Source organism: Adiantum capillus-veneris, chromosome 29 (genome assembly GCF_014529385.1).
Source record: "Adiantum capillus-veneris isolate H3 chromosome 29, ASM1452938v2, whole genome shotgun sequence".
In the NCBI taxonomy this organism is placed as follows: Eukaryota; Viridiplantae; Streptophyta; class Polypodiopsida; order Polypodiales; family Pteridaceae; genus Adiantum; species Adiantum capillus-veneris.
This window is the reverse complement of record NC_140959.1, coordinates 62,189,617-62,209,018: the sequence shown is the minus strand read 5'-3', so window position 1 is coordinate 62,209,018 and position 19,402 is coordinate 62,189,617. Positions and strand designations below refer to the sequence as shown.

General features: G+C 46.4%; 1 protein-coding gene across 5 annotated transcripts in view; it reads right to left on the bottom strand.

Annotated features, from left to right (window-relative positions):
* Positions 1 to 2,866: 2,866 nt before the first annotated feature.
* LOC147419295 (alpha/beta-Hydrolases superfamily protein) overlaps positions 2,867 to 19,402 on the bottom strand; it is a 149,097-nt gene continuing 132,561 nt past the window's right edge. For all 5 annotated transcript variants that reach the window (XM_086505412.1, XM_086505409.1, XM_086505410.1 and 2 more), the window contains one exon: positions 2,867 to 4,126. In XM_086505412.1, coding sequence (XP_086361538.1) covers positions 3,932 to 4,126 — 195 coding nt within the window. In that variant the 3' untranslated portion in view covers positions 2,867 to 3,931. The remainder of the gene's footprint in view (positions 4,127 to 19,402) is intronic.

Genomic DNA, 19,402 nt, shown 5'->3' with positions numbered 1-19,402 from the left:
AGCCTGTCTCCACTCATTTGAGCTCTTCTTTTTTCCTATGGCAATTATCGGATCCATACTTCCACATATAAACTCCTTAAAGCTAGCCGTCGAGGTGTCCTTGAACAACCTACAGTTTCTAGCCTAGTATATGTGTTGGAAGAAGCAGAATCTAACAAAGAGTAACTATTAGCAGTGCTTCACTTTTTATTACTTTTCCTCCTAAGAATAGATTTTTCTTATAGAACCCTATTTTCCAAATCTGCTTGACCCACTTGCAAAGCTTGCTTGCTAGGCCACTTATTATCAGGCACTCCTTGAAGAGGTGAATAAGATCCTCAATCACCGTTCTACGTTTTCAAGTGATCACCAATAGGTAGCACTTCGCTTACAAGCATGTGTGTGTATCATAGAGGTAGGGCTACTGCCTACGGTTAGTGAGATCGTGAGTTGGATACACCTGTCATGGAAAATGTAGAAGGGCTCAACAAACATGGCAAGGACAAAGATGGAGAAGAGGGCTCTCCACCCAACTCCAAGCTGTACTGAAGATGTCATTCTGGTTTGAGGTATCTATGGAGTGAACAAGCCTGAAGTACATGATCCTTGCAAGTAGCTCCACTACCTTGGGTGGATTTTTGCACAATTAATGATGCCTACATGACCCTATTTGCACCCGCACCCTCTTTAACGCTCACACTCAACTTGCTTGCACCAACGACAATGCTGGACCTCAACATAGACGTTTCATTTGTATTACTCCGTGTATATTGTAAGGTGTAGCCTATCTTTGATTTCTTTCTGCTGCCGTAGGCAACCACTCCACCAGAGGTAGAGTTAGTCTCACTCGTAATGCTTACTTTGAGATGCAAATCTTTTTTTTTTAATGAATGATAATAGATTGTAGTTATTATTTCTTTGGCTGTTGTGCATAATGATGAGAAGTGAAAGGTTGTAAAGACCATTAACTTTTTAAAATGGTTTTTTTTGTCATTTATTGTGCTCTTTTTCTTCTTTTATTGAGTTAGCAAGCCCAATAATAGCTTCGGTTCCTTCTTTATTGAAGTAAGCAAGCTCAAAAATGGTTTGGATTTTTCATGAGCTAATTTTATCTTGATCAAAACTTTGGGTTAAGAATCAAGGTTTTCTTCCAAAGATTACATTAATTCATGTCACAAAATAAAATATGTATCTGAGATAGGGTGGTTTTGATATTTGTAAAAAAAATTATGTTCTAAGCATAAAAAGGGGGTCATATTTGCTTTACACAAGTTGTAAGAGAATTTTCCCAAACTCTTTACTCGCAAGCAATATGTTCCATTCTACAAGGAGTGAAAATGATCCTTAGCTCTTACTCATTCCCATGTCCATCAATACTTGTCAAGTTAATTAGTATGAGTGAACGGTCACTTATGTCTACTTATAAATTTGAGATTGTCTTCTTGAAGACATTGATATCTAAGTTTTTTGGCACTGAAAGGATTGGGCATCTTCTTCAGTATTACTCCTATCACCTCCATGGCATGTAGAAATCTCACTATTGGTATAACCTCTCATCCTACGTCTCGTCTCATCTTAGAGTGAAGCTATGGTGACCTACCACTCTGTTTGAGCCTCTAGGATAGCCATAGAGCAAGCAATAATGGAGATGCATCACTTAGAGATGTAAATCAAACACTAGAACACTAGTGTTTCCATCCCCTCTCGACATAGCTAGTCCTCTATTAGATTCATCTTCATGAGACGAATCTAATTATAGTAGGAGGCACCCATTTGTAGAAAATAAAAAATTGCTCTCAGTAGTTTTATAAGTAAAAGGGAAAGCTTTGCACTGGTAGGAAAAGGGAAGGCACGTGGTGGGGAGTGGGTGGAGACAGACGGTGCGTAGGGCAAGCACGTCACGCACAAGGTAGGAGGAGATGGGCAACACCATGCAAAGGCGTCCCGCCTCAGGCGAAGAAGGGACGCAAGGCTGCGTGCAAAGCCCAAGATATGGAGAAGTTTGCTTTTTAACAAGAAAAGCTTTGCCTGATGGACAACAAGAGCACGATTGTGTGCTGGTCAAGATACAAGTCACCTTGTGCCCATCAGAGTTCAATTTAGCCGCTAGCACAATGCAGTTTTCCTTGTGAGGAGAATTGTCTATCCGACGACGTCGCAAGGAGGGATTTGGAAAGATTCAAGTTAATAAGATAAGGAAGCTGCCAGTAATAGGAGCTTAGTCTGTAGGGCAAGGAGAATGTTAGTTGGCTAGAGGGAATCGGCCTCCTCAGTTATGGGCAGCTTCCATGAAAGCATTGAAAATATATATTTTTTTAGCCAATGATTGTTGCATATCCGAATCAACTATCAGAATAATCTTGATGGCTAGTAGCTTAACCTGATGTGATATCTAAGGGTTTCAACCTTCCTCCCAATTTTTCCTACTTGTTCAGAAAAAAGTTGTTCGGGATTGGTGTATTGGGAAAATTTTGTTTCAGAGAGAAGCAAGAGTATAATAGAGAGAAGAAAAAAGAAAGCCGAAGGGTGGAGCAAGAGGGCAACAAACTGCAAAACTTTTTCTCATAATTGGCACATGAACAAAAATGATCTCCACAAAGTTGGTATAACTAAATGCAAATCGGCTGCAACACACATGCCCATGTGGACAGACCCTAACTAATTACAAGGAGCAAGCTAGTTGGTCTTCAAGTACTCCCCTCAATCAATAACAAAATCAGACCATCATCCAGAGTTTGTCCAGTTGGTTATGAGGGGGGAACATTTATTTACCCCTAGGTTTGTAGAGCATTTGTGGGGTCCCTTGCTCTCTTGTAAGCACCATGCTTTCAAAACAAAAAATATAAAAAAAAATTGCCTTTGTCAAAAATCTCCAAAGAAACAGGTATACCACAATACTCAAAGTTTCCTTTGTCAAAAATCTGGTACACCACAGTACTCCAAGAACACGGCAAAGGATCGCCTTGGCATTCTAAAACAAAAAAAGGAAAAAGCTCATTTACAAACTGAATCACCATGGAAGATTTCAATGCTTCACATGCAAGCATCAAATGTGTGCCTGTCTCCCTTCTTCAATAAGGCTTGTTTTAGAAAGCCAAAAATTGACTAGTAATACCATGATTCATATCCAAGCATCCAAAACTAGGAGACCTTAACTCCTCTCAATCTTAAGGGGCCAGAGCACATGCTCACCCTTTGTGGCAAACTTCCTTTATAAAGTAATGTGATCGAACAACCTGAGGAACAGCCACCCTAGAGCTAAGAGCTCTCCACTCTTAGCACAAACGCAAAGAAAAGCAAAGACATCCTCAAGAATGCAGTATTCCAGGTACTCCCACAAACTGTATCATCGACACAGACTGCAACAACTTGCCCCAAGGCATCGATCCCTGAGGCATAAACCCTTCCTCTACCTCTGCATAAAGGATACCATATTGGACATTTCCACATAAGGCTAGACTTTTGTCCTCAAAACCTACGGGACGATTTGCACTTCTGTCGTACCATCAATTTTTTCTGCAACAGAGCTGCTCGTTTAGGTCATATAATCATGATTATGTACTTATCTTCCGAATCCGACCTTTCTCCAAATGCTTTATGAGACAGCCAGGGCCTACATTTCTGTCGCAGAGAGTGAGAATTGCTGTCAACAGAAAAGAGACTTTTTGAAGAAAGTATCTTGAATCAAGGAGACAATTTGGGAATCGTTCGTCTGACACAACTTCTGAAACAAGCCTCCTGCAGAATATACAAATTGATGTCGTTTCTTTAACACCAATTCATGTTTCATGGTTCACTTTCTATTCTATAAATTTAAAACTGCACCAGCATTAACACTGCATACACTTTGAAGGAATAAATGAATGATACAAATCACGCCTGCCACTGATGTAAATGGGCCCTCATAATAGAACTCTCATGCTAGAAACCACAAAGGGCCTTAACCATTCTATCATTCTAGAAGTTTCTTGCCTCCCAGCATGTCAAACAAATAGTCGAGTATACGAGCACCGTCATCTCGCAGACCGGAATGCATGTACTCATTTGTGACCCACAGTCTGATTCCAGTAATCCTATTGGCTGTTTCCTCAGACAGGGGAAAGCTTACATACATGTCTTCATAATAAGCTGCAGCAGCAACTGGAACCTGCAAACAAACAGAGATTCATTGACTTGTAGCTCCACGTGTTCTCACTATTCATTATCAACAATGTCTTCCTCTACATCTGGTACAAATATAGCTAAGGACCATGCTCAGGGCTCAGTTTTCACAAGATATAATCTTCAGCAAGTCTGCAAATGCTATGTCATTTCTTTCAGGAGAGACTAGAACAAAAAAACCAGTAAACCAGGCAGAGAGAGAGAGAGAGAGAGAGAGAGAGAGAGAGAGAGAGAGAGAGAGAGAGATGAAATGAAATGAAATGAATTCTTTAACGTCTTCAAAAGGCCAAAATGACCTATGAGACCAAAAGGTTACATGTGGTGAATCTAATACCAGGTCTGGGTACAAAAAGTACAAAGAACTGAAAAGAAAATAGTGGGTAGGGGTGGGGTGAAAGCTGATACAAGGGGAATACAAAGGGTGAGCTGATACAATGGAGCTCTTTGACAGTCGAGGCATCATATACATATACATCAGTATCCAAAAGGCTATATAAATTCAATGTCCTCCAAGGTAGGCACTCTGTCAGGACGGCTCCTATGTTGCGCCAGTATGGTATGGATCCTCTGTCGCAGTCTATGTTGATGTCGAGAGGGCCCCCTCATCCGTGGGCGACGGGACCGCCCCAACTCTATCGCCCGATCAAGCAGTATGCCTCTGGTGCCTCTGGTGTTGTTATGTTGTTGGGGCTGCTCGGACTCCTCTGTCTGTGACTGAAAGAAATCTGTAATCTTCCACTGTTGCTGGATCTCTCTCATTGTGCCCCTCTTCAAGAGATCCTCTCTGTGTTTGCGAATCTCCAGTGAGTATAATCCGAGGCATCTCTGATCCTGGTATCTCATGACGAAAGTGGCCCAAAACCCTCTTTGAATAGACAGTGAAAGCGGCCTCATATCTCATTGTATAATGGGCAGTGACATATGTAATGTAGCTCTGTCTCTGGCTCTATCTGGCACACCTAACAAATCCTGGACTCGGCGGGTACTCCTCTAAGTCTGTCTGTCTCGATCTCTAGCTGATGTGAGGTGGAGAAGATTCTCTCTATAGAAAGTCATCTTCATACTAGCCCATGTGTAGGTTGTATCCATGTCCTCTTCATATCCGGCTGAATCAAGTCCTGTCTGATGAGCCTGGTAATCTCTGCCCTAGTGAGGGAGATGGAGGGTGCATCCAAAGAGTACTGAAATGGGGGTAGCCGATCCATACTAAAGCCATATAATTGAAACCAAGATGCCATCTCTGCATACCAACATGATCTATCTCCCTGCAATGCCAGCTGTCGCGAAGACTTTAGTGCTAATCGAGCATATCTGTCTGTAGGGAGAGCCCAAGTGCTATGCAAAAATGAAACTGATCGATTGAGTGCCTCCGCTACCAATGGAGGAGCAGCAAGCTCCGCCCTAATAATGTCATGTGGTACTGAGGCCTTGGCCCTAATCATCCGAGAAATCATAGACACCAAGGGCTTCTCCATACATCTCCATCCATCAGTATTGCCAGTTCTGCTATGATGATCAACTGAGGGGTCCCATATCTCCACTCCGTACAGCATGGCCAAAGTGACCAAAGTGTCAAAGAGCCAAAGCTTTGTCCAAGGTTCCTGGAACTGAACCTGCGAACATATCCTCTCAAGTCTCCCCAATGCTGCATAGGCTCTATGTCACATACGGGCACCACGTGCCAATAGAAAAGAACAGACTGAACAGACTTTTAACACTTCAATAACAACTGAACTGAAAGAGAGAGACGACACGCGACACGAAGTGGAGGAATTCCACCCCAGAGAGTATTGGCCCCAAACCTTGGCGCCCCTTTCGGTATTTCTTTATATTGTATCAACACAGTACAAGCCGGTACTCCAGACTCTGCACCTTCTCTAGGAAGCATGCTAGAGAATGAGCCCTAACCTCATATTTAAAGGCCCTTGGCCTGAAAAGCAATTACAGTAAAAGCCTTTAAAACTCAAAATCTTTTGGTCCAAAAAGCAATGCCAAAAGCTGCCAGCGTAATTTACGGAAATCCGTACAACCTGCCATGTCATCAACCAGAGCAATTTTGGAAATTTGCCACGTCATCAGTTTTTGCGTGTGTGCGGGTCCTACTTTATTTTAATCCTTTATGTCACTTGGGGCCCCATCGAACGGGGTCCCCATAAGTTGGTAGGACTTCTTCTTCTGTTACTTGTTCTTCTTAGGGTTTAGGCCCCTCGGCCGACATCTGCAAGTTGGCTCCCTTCTTCAGGGCTTTGACACGTCAGCAGTTTGTTACATCTCCCCTTCTTGAAAGAGAGTAATCATCCGCGATTACAGCATATCTCCAAAACAACTCAAGTTAGCTCAAAAAAAAATTCCGAGAGACATTCCGAGGGACAATCAGTTTACTCTTTTTATTAAGAAGTTAGCTTCTCCTTTTTGCTCTTTTGATCAAGGAGTCAGCTTCTCCTTTCGGCCGTTTTGATCAAGGAGTAGCTTCTCCTTTCTTCCCGATTGGAACTCTTAATATTCCGGCGTAGTAAAAGTAACCATCACACCCAGACCGTACTGATCTTCCACGGGTGTCTTGATGCACTAAAATTACATACCCAGGCAATCTCATCCAATTAGGAATTTTCAGTAGTTGGCACATCACAATGCAACACAAATGCTTACATATGCATGTTACAAGACATAGAAACATAAAGCTGCCGATGAACACCCCCCCCCCCCCCCCCCCCCCCCCCCGCAAATAACCATCCAGGTCCGCGCCATGAGCTGTTCAACAACTCCCTCATCACTCCTCTCGCAAATAACCTAAAAAGGTCCGGGCCATGAGATATAGAGCCTTTTTACAACCAAACGCCCCCCCGACCGCAGCCTCCATCGTTTGGAGGTGCTGAGAGTAACCACTGCTCAGACCTCTTAATACTCCTCCCGCATAACCATCTAGGTCTGGGCCATGAGTAACAACAACAATACTCCCCCCGTAAATAACCACAAGGGTCCGGGCCATGAGTAAAAACAACACTTTTCAATCATTCAATACTCCCCCCGCAAATAACCACAGGGGTCCCGGCCATGAGTATGAACAAGCATTCTCAAACGTAATTTCTCACTACTCCACCCGGGAGTAAAATCCCCAATCATTGAAACCAGTATTAAAACCAGAGTCAAACAATTCAAATCGGCACTAAGACCGGTTCAAAATAGATACCATCCATTTCAAACAAATTCCAAACAGGATCACCAAACAAGTTCTCAAAAAGAAAAAATTCAAACTTAAAAAGCAATCTAGACATCAGCCGACCTCGAAAAATCGACTGACTTTCCATCCTGAAACCTGCACCAAAAATTAGGGTTAGGTTTCTTCCATAAGGTCGTAGCCGAGCACATCATGGTCCATTAGCTCTTGGACAAACAGTGTTTCTTTGGCGACGATGGTAGTCCCAAGATAGCAATCACACTGGATCTCCAAGGTCATCTACTCGTGAAGAGACATCTACTGAGAGATGTCGAGAAATTTCAAGTTATAATCTGCTAGGGTTTCCATGGCAAGCATTTCAGGATACCCCACTCTACCAGAAGTTGCACTCCGAAGGAAGATGTTAGAAACCATATAACTTCGAGCAAAACTTTTATTGAAAGCTTGCCAAGTCCTTGGAATGTGTGCGGCTTGGTAGCTATAGACATCTGCATGGTATTGTCTCTGAGAAAAACAGCAGCTCGAAACAAATCTTGGATCCTTCTCTTGTAAGTGATCTTTTTGGCTTATGCCCTGTAAGACATGAGCGGGGAAGACAGGAGCGCGCCCGATGCGCGATGAAGTAAGGGTGGGAGTGGCTAAAACATCCGGGTTGGAGGGCGGAGATACCTCCAATAAAATTCCAATAACTTCTTCTGCTCTTTGGTAGGACCGGTATGCTTTCAGAAAAGCACACGCCTGATGCTCTGATACCACTGTCACAAGACGGGCACCACGTGCCAATAGAAAAGAACAGACTGAACAGACTTTTAACACTTCAATAACAACAGAACTGAAAGAGAGAGACGACAGCGACATGGAGTGGCGGAATTCCACCTCAGAGAGTATTGGCCCCACACCTTGGCGCCCCTTTCGGTATTTCTTTATATTGCATCAACACAGTACAAGCGGGTACTCCAAACTCTGCACCTTCTCCAAGAAGCATGCGAGAGAATGAGCCCTAACCTCATATTTAAAGGCCCTTCGCCTGAAAAGCAGTTATAGTAAAAAGCCTTTAAAACTCAAAAGCTTCTGGTCCAAAAAGCAATGCCAAAAGCTGTCAGCGTAATTTACAGAAATCCGTCAAGCCTGCCACGTCATCAACCAGCACAATTTTCGAAAATCTGCCACGTCATCAGTTGTCCTGCTTTATTTTAATCCTTTATGTCACTTGGAGCCCCATCGAACGGGGTCCCCATAAGTTGGTAGGACTTCTTCTTCTGTTACTTGTTCTTCTTAGGGTTTAGGCCCCTCGGCCTACATCTGCAAGTTGGCTCCCTTCTTCAGGGCTTTGACACGTCAGCAGTTTGTTACACTCTGGTCAATCGCGTATCTGCTAGACGCCTCGGGGAAAATACTGGATCACTAAAAACCGCCCTAAGATAAGTGTATGTATCTGCATACTCCACAGTCTCTCGACCATATGTAAAAGTGGGGGCGGACCTCCTAACCCATTGCGCCGTGGTGTTAAACACCATTACCTTGGTCTTACCAAGGTTCACAAACAATCCACTGTCCCATGCAAATACATGCAATGCATCCAAATGACACTGCATCCCCTCTGGAGAATCTGAAATCAGCACAATATCATCAGCATATAATAGCAACAGAATCCATGTCCCTGCAAGCTGAGCACCTCTATCACCCTCTGCCAGTACATAATCTGAAAACTCATCTACATATACCCAAAGAGAGTCGGAGATAGGGGACAACCCTGCTTCACCCCAATGGTGGAGTGAACCATGTCGGACATGCCCTGAGTAGTGCGTACATGTCCTACCACTCTCCTGTATAAAGCTAAGATCCCCCACATCAGCTCTGTGGGCACCCCCATGTCTTGCAATCTGCGTATGAGTCTGGCTCGTGGCACTGTATCAAAGGCTTTGCGGAAATCCACAAAGCTACAATATATCCTCCTGCCATGGTGTCTACCCTCCTCAATGATGGCTCTGAGTCTCAAAATCTTGTCAAGAGTGGAGAAACCTCTCCTGACCCCTGCCTGTCGTGCTGCCCGTATGCCCTCTCTCTCTGCCCATCCACTCAACACATGCTCAAGAATTGATACATATAGCCTAGCCAGAGTGTGACCAACCATGATGGTTCGATAATTCCTCGGAAGCATAGGATCTCCCGACTTGAAGATAGGCACAATAGTGGACATACTCCAAGTCTCAGGGAAACCCTCGTACATGACTCTATTAAACATCATAGCAAGAGGCTTTGCAAGCATAACTTGGGCATGGATAAAGTGCTCTGCTACCAGACCATCATGATCATGTGCTCTTCTTGTCTTCATCTTGTCATGGCTTTCCTTACCCTCTCAAAAGTAAAGAAAGTACATGTTTCTGGGCATGCCTCCGGAGGGTCAAGCAAAGGTGGCTGCCAAGATGTTGTATAGAGAGATGTAGCATATTCCCCCCATGTCTCTGTGGAAATGATGGCTGGCGGTGAAGAGTGCTCATTCCATGCCTCACTAGAGTCCTGACTCATAAACAGCTGATACAGATCACGCTCTAGTTGAGATAGGTAAGCCCTCTTCTTTCGTCACACTAGGCGGCGAAAGATAATCCATGACTGTCTATGTGTAGTAGTACCCATGAGCACCTCTCTCTGTAATCTGATCCTTGTCTCTCTACACTCCTCATCATACCAACTGTTTTGAGGCATGCTCCCAGATCGTCTGTGTGTAGGCTGGCTGTGGGGATATGCCTCTGATGCTACATCGTGGAGTGTCTCTATTTGAATCTGGGTGAGCTCATCTAGTGGTCGTCCTGGCTCCTGAGTGCATAGCTTCCTATATATCTCATCAGTGTACACAGGATCCGTCTCCCTCGTGAAGGTATACCAAGTACACGTGGAGAGAGAGAGAGAGAGAAAGAGAGAGAGAGAGAGAGAGAAGAAGAAGAAAATTTTAACGTCGTAGGAAACTATCCCAGGAGACCTTAAAGATCTATCCCCGACGAAGAGAGTTGAACTCAAGACTTGTTATTCAAGAGGGAAATGGCATAACCAATCTACCACACTTGGGTGATAGAAAGGTTCTATCATTTTCCTCTTCTTATTAGCACACACGCACACCCGAGAACAAGAGAATTTTAACGTCGTAAGAAACTATCCCAAGAGACCTTAACGATCTACCCGGCGAGGAGAGTTGAACTCAAGACCTGTTATTCAAGAAGGAAATGGAATAACCAATCTACCACACTTGGGTGATAGAAAGGTTATATCATTTTCCTCTTCTTAACAGCACACACCCGCACACACACCCGAGAAGAAGAGAATTTTAACGTCGTGGGAAACTATCCCAAGAGACCTTTAAGATCTATCTGATGAGGAGAGTTGAACTCAAGGCCTGCTATTCAAGAGGGAAATGGCATACACCACCTATGCATAGTACTTTTCCTTTTATCATGCTAATGCTCCCTCCCCCTCAGAGCTTCTATACCTCAGCCTTCACCTCCATGCAGCATGAGCAGAGACCACCTAGCCCCCTGACTCGCCCATCCAATCAGCCCATTTTGTGCTACAGATGCGGGGAATATGCGCATTACCAAAGCAAACCTCCCTTGCCCGGGATCGCTCTCTGCAGCTGTCCGTACGCTATCACCATCGCTGCCCCTATCCAAGCTTGCCCTTGCGTTGCCCTAAGCCTGTCATCCCGCCCCATCTCTCCCCCCACCTTGCGCTGCCCTGAGCTGCCTGCCACACGTGCTGCCCTGAGCGGCGTGCATCCAGTCCACCCTCCATTCCCTCCTCGAGCTGCCCTCACACCCCCCACCCCTCCCTCGCTCTCTTGGTTGCTCACCTTAGCTCGTCCTAAGTGGTGTTTCCAAGCGGTATCGATTCGCCCTGTCACTTCACCTCGCTCTTCGACGCCTTCGATCCACCTTCGCTCGCCATCACCATTCACAGCAACAGACACAGATGGAGGATTTTGCTCCGCCACAGAGGGACTTGAGGAAGCCCCCTCGCCCAACCCCACGGAACCCACCATCCAACTTGCTCTCTCGCCGATAGAGCAAGCGAGCTTAGAGGCAAAGGTGGCGGCATAGTTACCTGGAATGTGGAACGGGAACGGTGACGGGCCTCCCTGCGGAACGGGAGAACGGATCAAGAACGGGAATGGCACAGAACGGGAGGCTTAAAAAACATCCAAAGAATGCAAATTTTAGCGTTATGTGTTTGAATACAAGTAGTACTAGAGTCCTTTGACTCTAATACCCACAAAAAACACGATTTGAAGACCATTCAACCTTGTTCTGACTTGATTGTGATGTGCGGCGCCGCGGTCATGGTACATACACAACAGACCCAATGCCTATACACAATAACACATGCAATTATAGATTAGAGCTCTCAAATAATTGTAAGAGTAAAAGTTAGAGATAAGACTTTGAAAGTTGAGCCATAACATTGAGCAAAATATACTTTTTGCTTAATTTTGGCTAACAAGGCGCGCCAAGGCGCTACAAAAAAACCAAAGGTGACATATACCATAATGAGACTACAAGGGGGGCAAACCACAATACCAAAAGATCAAAGGTGACAAATATCATCAAGATGCTACAAAGAGAGCAAGCTGCAATACAAAAAGGTATGGATAATGGAAGTCATAAAGTCTCAACTCTCGAGTCTCAAGACTAAAGATTCAAGAGCCACTAACCTGAGAAGCCTCCCAATTAATTGTAGCTAGCTATACATTATGCACATCCTCCCATTCCTTATCATCGAGCTCTAGGCCCGACTCGACCTCAACCATGAATGAAGTACCTGGTGTCGGTGCCTCTCTATCTCCACGTGCCTGAGGAGACTCTTGCTCCATCTCCCACTGTGTAAAAGGATCTGTATGTTTACCTGTACTCTTGCAAAACATTTTCAAATTTACGCTGACGAAGACAAGATCATTTGCCTTCTCCACTCCAAGCCGATTCCTCTTCTTGGAAGCAATGTGGCTAAAGGTACTCCACCGTTGCTCCTAGCATGAGGTACTAATTGACTGGCTGAGAATACAGATCGCCAATCTTTGAAGCTCAGGGCCATCATAGCCATAGTCCTCCCACCATAGCACTCAACCTATCTTCCTGCGATCAATCTGGCAATCTAGACTGCCAAATGACCCTCGCATCTCTCTCTACTGTCTCAACTTATCTCTGACAATGCGTCGCCCATCTCTGTCTAGAACCATCTTGTTTAAGATCTTTGTAAATTGATTTATGACTTCTCTACCTGTCTCTTGCCCTGCACCTTGGAACTCTGGATCCACCATGTACGTTGCCCCGTGTAAAGGAGAGGCATATGAATTCCACCTCAAACTGCAAAGCGCATGGATCTCCTCATATTGCTCTGCATCCGGCTCAAGCTGTGCAAGCTGCTCGATCATGCGGTCCATTCCTTGCCAATGCAAGGGTCCATGCCATCCACAACTCGAAGCAAACGAACCACCGGTTTTACTTGCGCGTCTAGACTCTCGAGCTCCTTCTAGAACTCAAGATTCTCTGCCTTCTCCTTGCACAAAATCCTTGCAACTGTCTTTGCATAGGGGGAGGTGGTGAACTCATCACTGATGAAAACCTGTCGAACCGCATTTTGACATTCACACAGCTTGCGCACAAGAAGAAAGTTGAATGCGAAGCGGGGTGGTGAACTCATCACTAATGAAAACCTGTCGGACCGCATTTTGACATTCACACAGCCTGCGCACAAGAAGAAAGTTGAATGCGAAGCGAGTGTTTGAATACTTTAGAAGCACTTTCTTGCCTGACCTCTTGAGATACTCGCTCCGAATCAAGTTGTGATTGTTGACGAAAGTAACAATCTTCATTGCATCAGCAATGACTGGAGCGATCCATTCCAGCTTGCCGATGTCTTTTCGAAGGTTGTTCAAGCAGTGTGCCATGCAAAAGCACACTCTCACATGCGGATAGTGGCCCTCTACAATAGCTATTGCTGCCCTGATTGATGCCTCCCCATATTCTTTGGGTCCAAAGAGGTGGCAAGGGTCCTTTGGCGACGAATCGGACCCGATGAAGATCCACCGGCACTGGCATAGGGTAGAATAGAAGAAGGGAAAATGAGGGTCTTTGGGTCGATACCTTTGCGTGCGGGCTTGGATTTATGATTGAATTTCCGATCCTTTTCCTCAACCTCCTTCCTCTTCTCGACGCTTACGTTGGTGCAAAATCTCACCTCATTTCCCAACATTCGAAGAAAGTGTGCCCTCACTTTGTCATGCCCCCCTTTCCGCGTGTAAGAGCATAACTTGCATGCCCATGCACGAGAACCTCCTGCCGTCGACAAGGTGCCCTCCGAGGTCACTTCATCCCACCACGACCATTCCTTCGCCTTTTGAGTGTTGCCCGCATGAACGGAGGGGGTTGTATGCGAAGAAGAGGCCATGGATGATGAGAGAGAGAGAGAGAGAGAGAGAGAGAGAGAGAGAGAGAGAGAGAGAGACTTGAGCAATGAGAGCTACTTGAATCTTCAATGGCAAATGTGCGTCATGTAGGCTTGAGCCTTGGGAGCTCAAGAGAGAGAGAGGTAGGAAGACTCAAGAGGGAGAAAGAGAGAGAGCTTGAGGCTCGAGCATTGAGAGAGGGAGAGAGAGGGAGGGAGAGAGGGTAGAGTGGTGAGCCTCAAGAGGCTAGAGCTTGATAGGGTAGAGGCTAGAAGTTAGAACAATGCAATGATGCATTCACTTGAGTTGTGAAGGGAAGGAGTAAGGGGGGTAGCATTATATAGGCCTTTGCTCACTTTCAAAAAAACAACAATCCAAATTCTGCCCGTTTTTTACTGTTGGCCGGAAATATGTCCATTGATCTGAATCCGCCGGCCGTTCGGCCAATCTGTTGCCATTACGACCATTCCTCCCGTTCCGGCCGGCGGTCCATTCCAGTTTGCCACTATCTACCGGAACGCCTGTCAGTTCTAGGACATTCCATGCCATCCCCTACTGCCGCAATGCTGTTCCGGTGTTCCAGAGCCATGCATAGGCGTTCCCCGGTAACTATGGGTGGCGCGCCTTCAGGTCACCTCTATTATCTGCAAGATCTCCAAGGTCATTGCGATGAGCCCCCTGGCCATCCGAGCAGTTAGAGCTCATTTTCGACAATGGCACCATAGATTCGGCCCAGCTACCGATGTTCTAGTCGAGGAGGCAGACCTCCCCATCTCAGTCTGCTTCCTCGGCCTGAGGAGAGAGTACCTCCCGCTCCTCTCCAGGATTGGCTCAGAGATTGGGACCGCCGTCCTGGAGACACCTCGCACGGTAGCCTTTGTAGCTGGCATACCTTCAATACGGGTTCTGGTTTGAGACATCAACACCCTCTCGAAGGTCATTCTACTACCTCGGGTGAGTGGTGGTTGGCTCCGCCAGAGCGTGGAGTATTCGGGCCTCCCGAACCAGTGCTTCATTTGTAGACAGATGGGCCATCTCACGAAGGCCTATCCACGAAGGAGGCCCGACCTTCCGCACAGACAGAGACCCAGCCTCAGCAGTCAGAGACACATGTAGCTCAGGTAGGTTCCTCCTTCGAGCTTAGAGCCGAGATAGAGGGTTCGCAGCAGGCCTGCGGTCGATGTCGCCAGGGACCACCAAACCAGTCTCGCCCCCCTGTTGGTCGTCCTACTCCTCGTCAGCAACAGTGGGTTTCCATAGAAAATCGTTTCGACCCTCTCTACAGCAGGACAAGAACCCAACTTCACCCTCCACCTCAGCTTCACCACTGACAGCCCCTCCTCCCTCCGAACCTTCTACCCCCCCCCCCCCCCCCCCCCGCCTCCATCCTCCCCTCCACCTCCCCCCCATCCCTTCGGTTGTCCCCCCTCCCCTCCCTCTCCACTCACCAGCCCCCTTGCTTCCTCATCCTCTCCTGCTCCTGCCCCATAGACGACCGAAGGGGTAGGACCTTCCTCTATTGCTAGGAGATCTCTTGGCACCACCTTTGCCATGAGCCACCTTGCGAGAGAGGAGCAGCCTTTCTTGAGGACCCCCCCTTCTCGTCCAAACGTCTCCCTTTACAGCTGCCCCTTGAGGACTGACGAGTTTCGACATCCGTCGTCGGTGGGACTTCTTTGCCTACGACTTCACACGTTTTCTAGGTGACTCTTCACCAGACTTTGAGATGGCTTGCTTCCAAGTCCATGTACTGTTTCTTGCAACGAGAGGGATAGAGACCCTCGACACAGCGGTTGGTTTCTCTTTTCCCTTGTGCGGCAGGCACCAATCTGAGTGGACTCTGGACTCGGTGATGGACTGGCTGCACGCCAAGCCCTCGAGTTCTCTCACCACATGGGAGCCTTGGGGGTTACAGATTTTGGAACAGGCTTTGTGGCCGTTGGCCAAGTTCTTAGTGACACCTCCGGACTCAGCAAGATGTAGACACATTGTGGTACACTTCTTTGCTGACACGCAGAGCCCACCATGCTATTTATATATACATGAGGATTCCTGGACAAAGGAGATAGCCCTACGGATGACACGCTCTTCTAGGGCCTGGGTTGGAAAGTCCTTACAGTCATGCCTATTCCGAGGTCGCTCAGTGCGGATTACTCCCCATCCAAGCTGGCCTCAAAGATAGTGACGTTAGCTGTTGCTGGAACATCGGTTCTTTCTTGGACCCCATGAGGATTGTCTCATGGAATGTGAGGGGGACCCCAGTTTCAGCACCAACGGCGTCGGTTGTGTCAAGAGCTTCAGCGATGCCTTATGGGTGGTGGGATTGATATTCTTATGCTACAGGAGCATCATCTTTGCAAGAGCCGCATTAGACGATGTGGTCAGATTCTGGGTGATCGTTATGAGATGTTTTGGTCAGCTGCATTTTGACCTGGTGGTATCTAGGGAGGGGTATGTATGACTATTGCAGACTCATGGCAGCAGGCCATTGTGGGCAGAGGTATTATTGTGCCTGGCAAGGCTCAGTGGATTACTATGCAGCTTCAAGGTTGCCTCATGGGCTTCTTGAACATCTATGTGCCCAATGGGACGATTGCACGTTCAGAGTTTTGGTCACATATTGTTAAGTCTTTACCGCACGCAGAGCAATGGTGTATTGGGGGAGACTTCAACATGTTGGAGGACCCCTCTGACAGGATCGCAGGTAGCCATACTACTATACACGCGACTGAGTTGGCAGCTTGGGAGCGTCTATGTACGACCTTGAGGATTTCGGATGTTTGGCAGCATTCAAGCTTTGTGAGGCCCCCAGACAGCTTGTCCTTCTCTCACTCGGACTGCAGAGTAGGAGGAGTGAATCTATCATGGATAGATCGCTTCTACGCCAGTGACCACATCTGTGACATGGGTGGATCTGTTTGCATTCTGGCAGAGACTTCTTTTTCCGACCATGCACCGGTGATCCTCACTATGACTGACATACAAAGGAGGGGGAGCGGGAGCAGGAGCACGATGCTACGCATCCTTGAGAGGCTCTTGCTAGACTCACAGCTCAGAGAGCGAGTGGTGGCACTTTGGACAGAGGGCTTGCACACACAGGACTCTCCTGCTGATAAAGTGGCCTTTAGACTTGCTAAGCTTAGTCGCTTCCTCCTCCATGAGTCTGCAACTCGCTTTGCTGCAGCCGCTTTGCTGCAGCCAGGGAGGAGGAGACACGTCTCTGACGGGGCGTTGCTTCCTTGCAGAGAATGCAGGAGCATCATCCATACAGTCCTTGGATGGAGGAGCAGTTGCAGCAGACTCAACAAGAGCTGGCCAACATTGAGGAGCGGCGTCACGAGTTTGCCTTTCATCGACAGGGATCTCAGTGGACCCAGGTGGGTGACAAAATGACTGGTGACTTCTTTGAGACGGTGGGGGTGGATTTCCACAGAGATGCGGATGGTTGGTCTGAGCAGGACGTTAGAGGACCGTTTTGCTGCGAGCTTGCTTAGATCCTACTTGCACGGAGGAGCGCTTGAGGTAGCCCCTTGTGTGGAACCCCATGGTCAGCCAACAAAGAGGACACTTGGTTGGTAATAGGCCTCCTCGTGCTTGGGGGCCCGTGGCAGAGGGTCTAGCCCGCACTCTTGGTGACTAGATACAGTTTTCAGGTTTGTCCGAGGAGGCTCAGAGCATCCAGCTATGGGGCATGAGAGGTGTGTAGAGCATGTGCCAAGATATTACAGAGGCCTTACCAGTGGAATCGCTCACCCCACTAGAGACAACATCTCCCAGATAGATGCGGGCCTTCACGTGACTGGAGGTCCTCATCGCAGTTCGAGCTTGCGTAACCTCGGGGGATTCACTCTATATACAAAACGGGACGCCACTTGTGAGTGGACAACTTTGATAAAACCCCTATATAAGACTCATATTAGGGAATATGATCCCCCTTTCTATGCTTATACGAAAATCAGTGCAGAAAACTATCATACCCCTATCTTACATATAAAATTTAGGTTTCATATGATCTTACTGAGTAAAACTAGTCAAAGAGCGCGTAGCATAGTAACTGGCAACGTATTAAAGAACCACTTCTATTGATAACTAAATGTACCCTCAATGTGTCTTAGTTTGACTTTCAAACTATGTGCCCATTAGCCTGCACTCTAGCTACTCGTCTAATTTTATTCTTCGTGTAAATTTGCATCTATACAAACTTTGTATATCTTTCATCCCTCAACAAATGAACTATAATCACAAAACCACCAATTGATACAAAGCATTGTTAGTTCTTGCATGTATCTTTGTAGCTATTGACTTACAACTTTGAGGGCGGACTCTTTTGCGAAGCCATGATTTTGAAACACAAAAACTTCCTCTCAATTTCTCTTTTTCTCACTCTCCCCCCCCCCCCCCCCACCACCACCACCACCACAAACATGATACCCGTTCCCCTAACTTATAAGCTTATGTAACTTGTAAAAAAAAACCCCTCCCCTATACTTGCATGGTGCGGTAAGTTTTCCATGGTGAATCCCCCAGGTGCGTACCTCACATGCTCTTTGAGATCTAGGGCGAGGATCACCTTCACAGAGTTTCAATAGAGGCTCCTCAGGTTACAGAGTGCTGCTTTCAGAGGATATGAGTTTTGGGCATCAGGGGAAGGATCTGTGTCTTAGATCTGACGTTGTTGATCTTGAGACAAGACACTGGCGGCTTTGGGCTTGGGAGAGCTTCCCTCTGGCAGAGTGCAATGGGACCCTGGAGAGTGGTTTTGGAGAGACCCTTTCTCTTCAATCGATCACCTTTGGATCCCATTCTTTCAGTACACAGTTCTACTGGGGCGTCACATATTGGTAGTCCCATAGGACTCCCACTGTCAAGTGATGCGCATATCTAACATCACTACTCTACCATCTCTATAAAAGCAATCTTCCCTCTTTCTCTTGCTACCCGAATCTCTGGCATGACCTCCTGCATGTGTGCTAATTGTGTTAAGGTCCACTGCATCTACCTTCTATTGTATCTGTATACCACTTTAGCCTATGAAGACGTTGCTCTTTCATTCTACTCTTTCTCATTCTTTATGATTTTTACTTGCTCCTTTATGTTGTCAATTTCCTCCTACAAAGATGGTTGAAATCCCCCCTTTTCAAGTCCGTTTTTTGGTCTTATATCGGCCATCTCTTTGTGGAAGTCCAAGATGTTACTCTCTGGTGTGGCAATATTTTTAAGGAGTTGTTCCTTCTCCTCTTTCCACATCCTCTCCCTCTCTTCTTTCTCCCGAAGAAAATTAATCTTTGCGCTCCTCCATTCCTCCGTCTCTTTTCTCCATGTCTTCATTTGTGATTCGATGTTGGAGATACGCTTGGAGTGAAGCATATACTTGATTTTGCTTGCCATGGGTAAAGTTGGGGATGACATGTAGAGAGAGAGAGAGAGCTTTTGAAAGAAGAAACCGCACTATGTATACATACATTTCCACATTATGCATACATTCCACAATGGTGTCAACATCAAAATAAGCTCTCTCCCATTTTTGCATACATATACACTCTGCAAAAATTTGTGTGTTTTGAGTGGTTCAGCTCTATTGTATCCGCTGATTACTACCAGTCCAGAGTCACCTTTTGTTGCCTTGCCTGTTGCTTCACCTTGCATTGGAG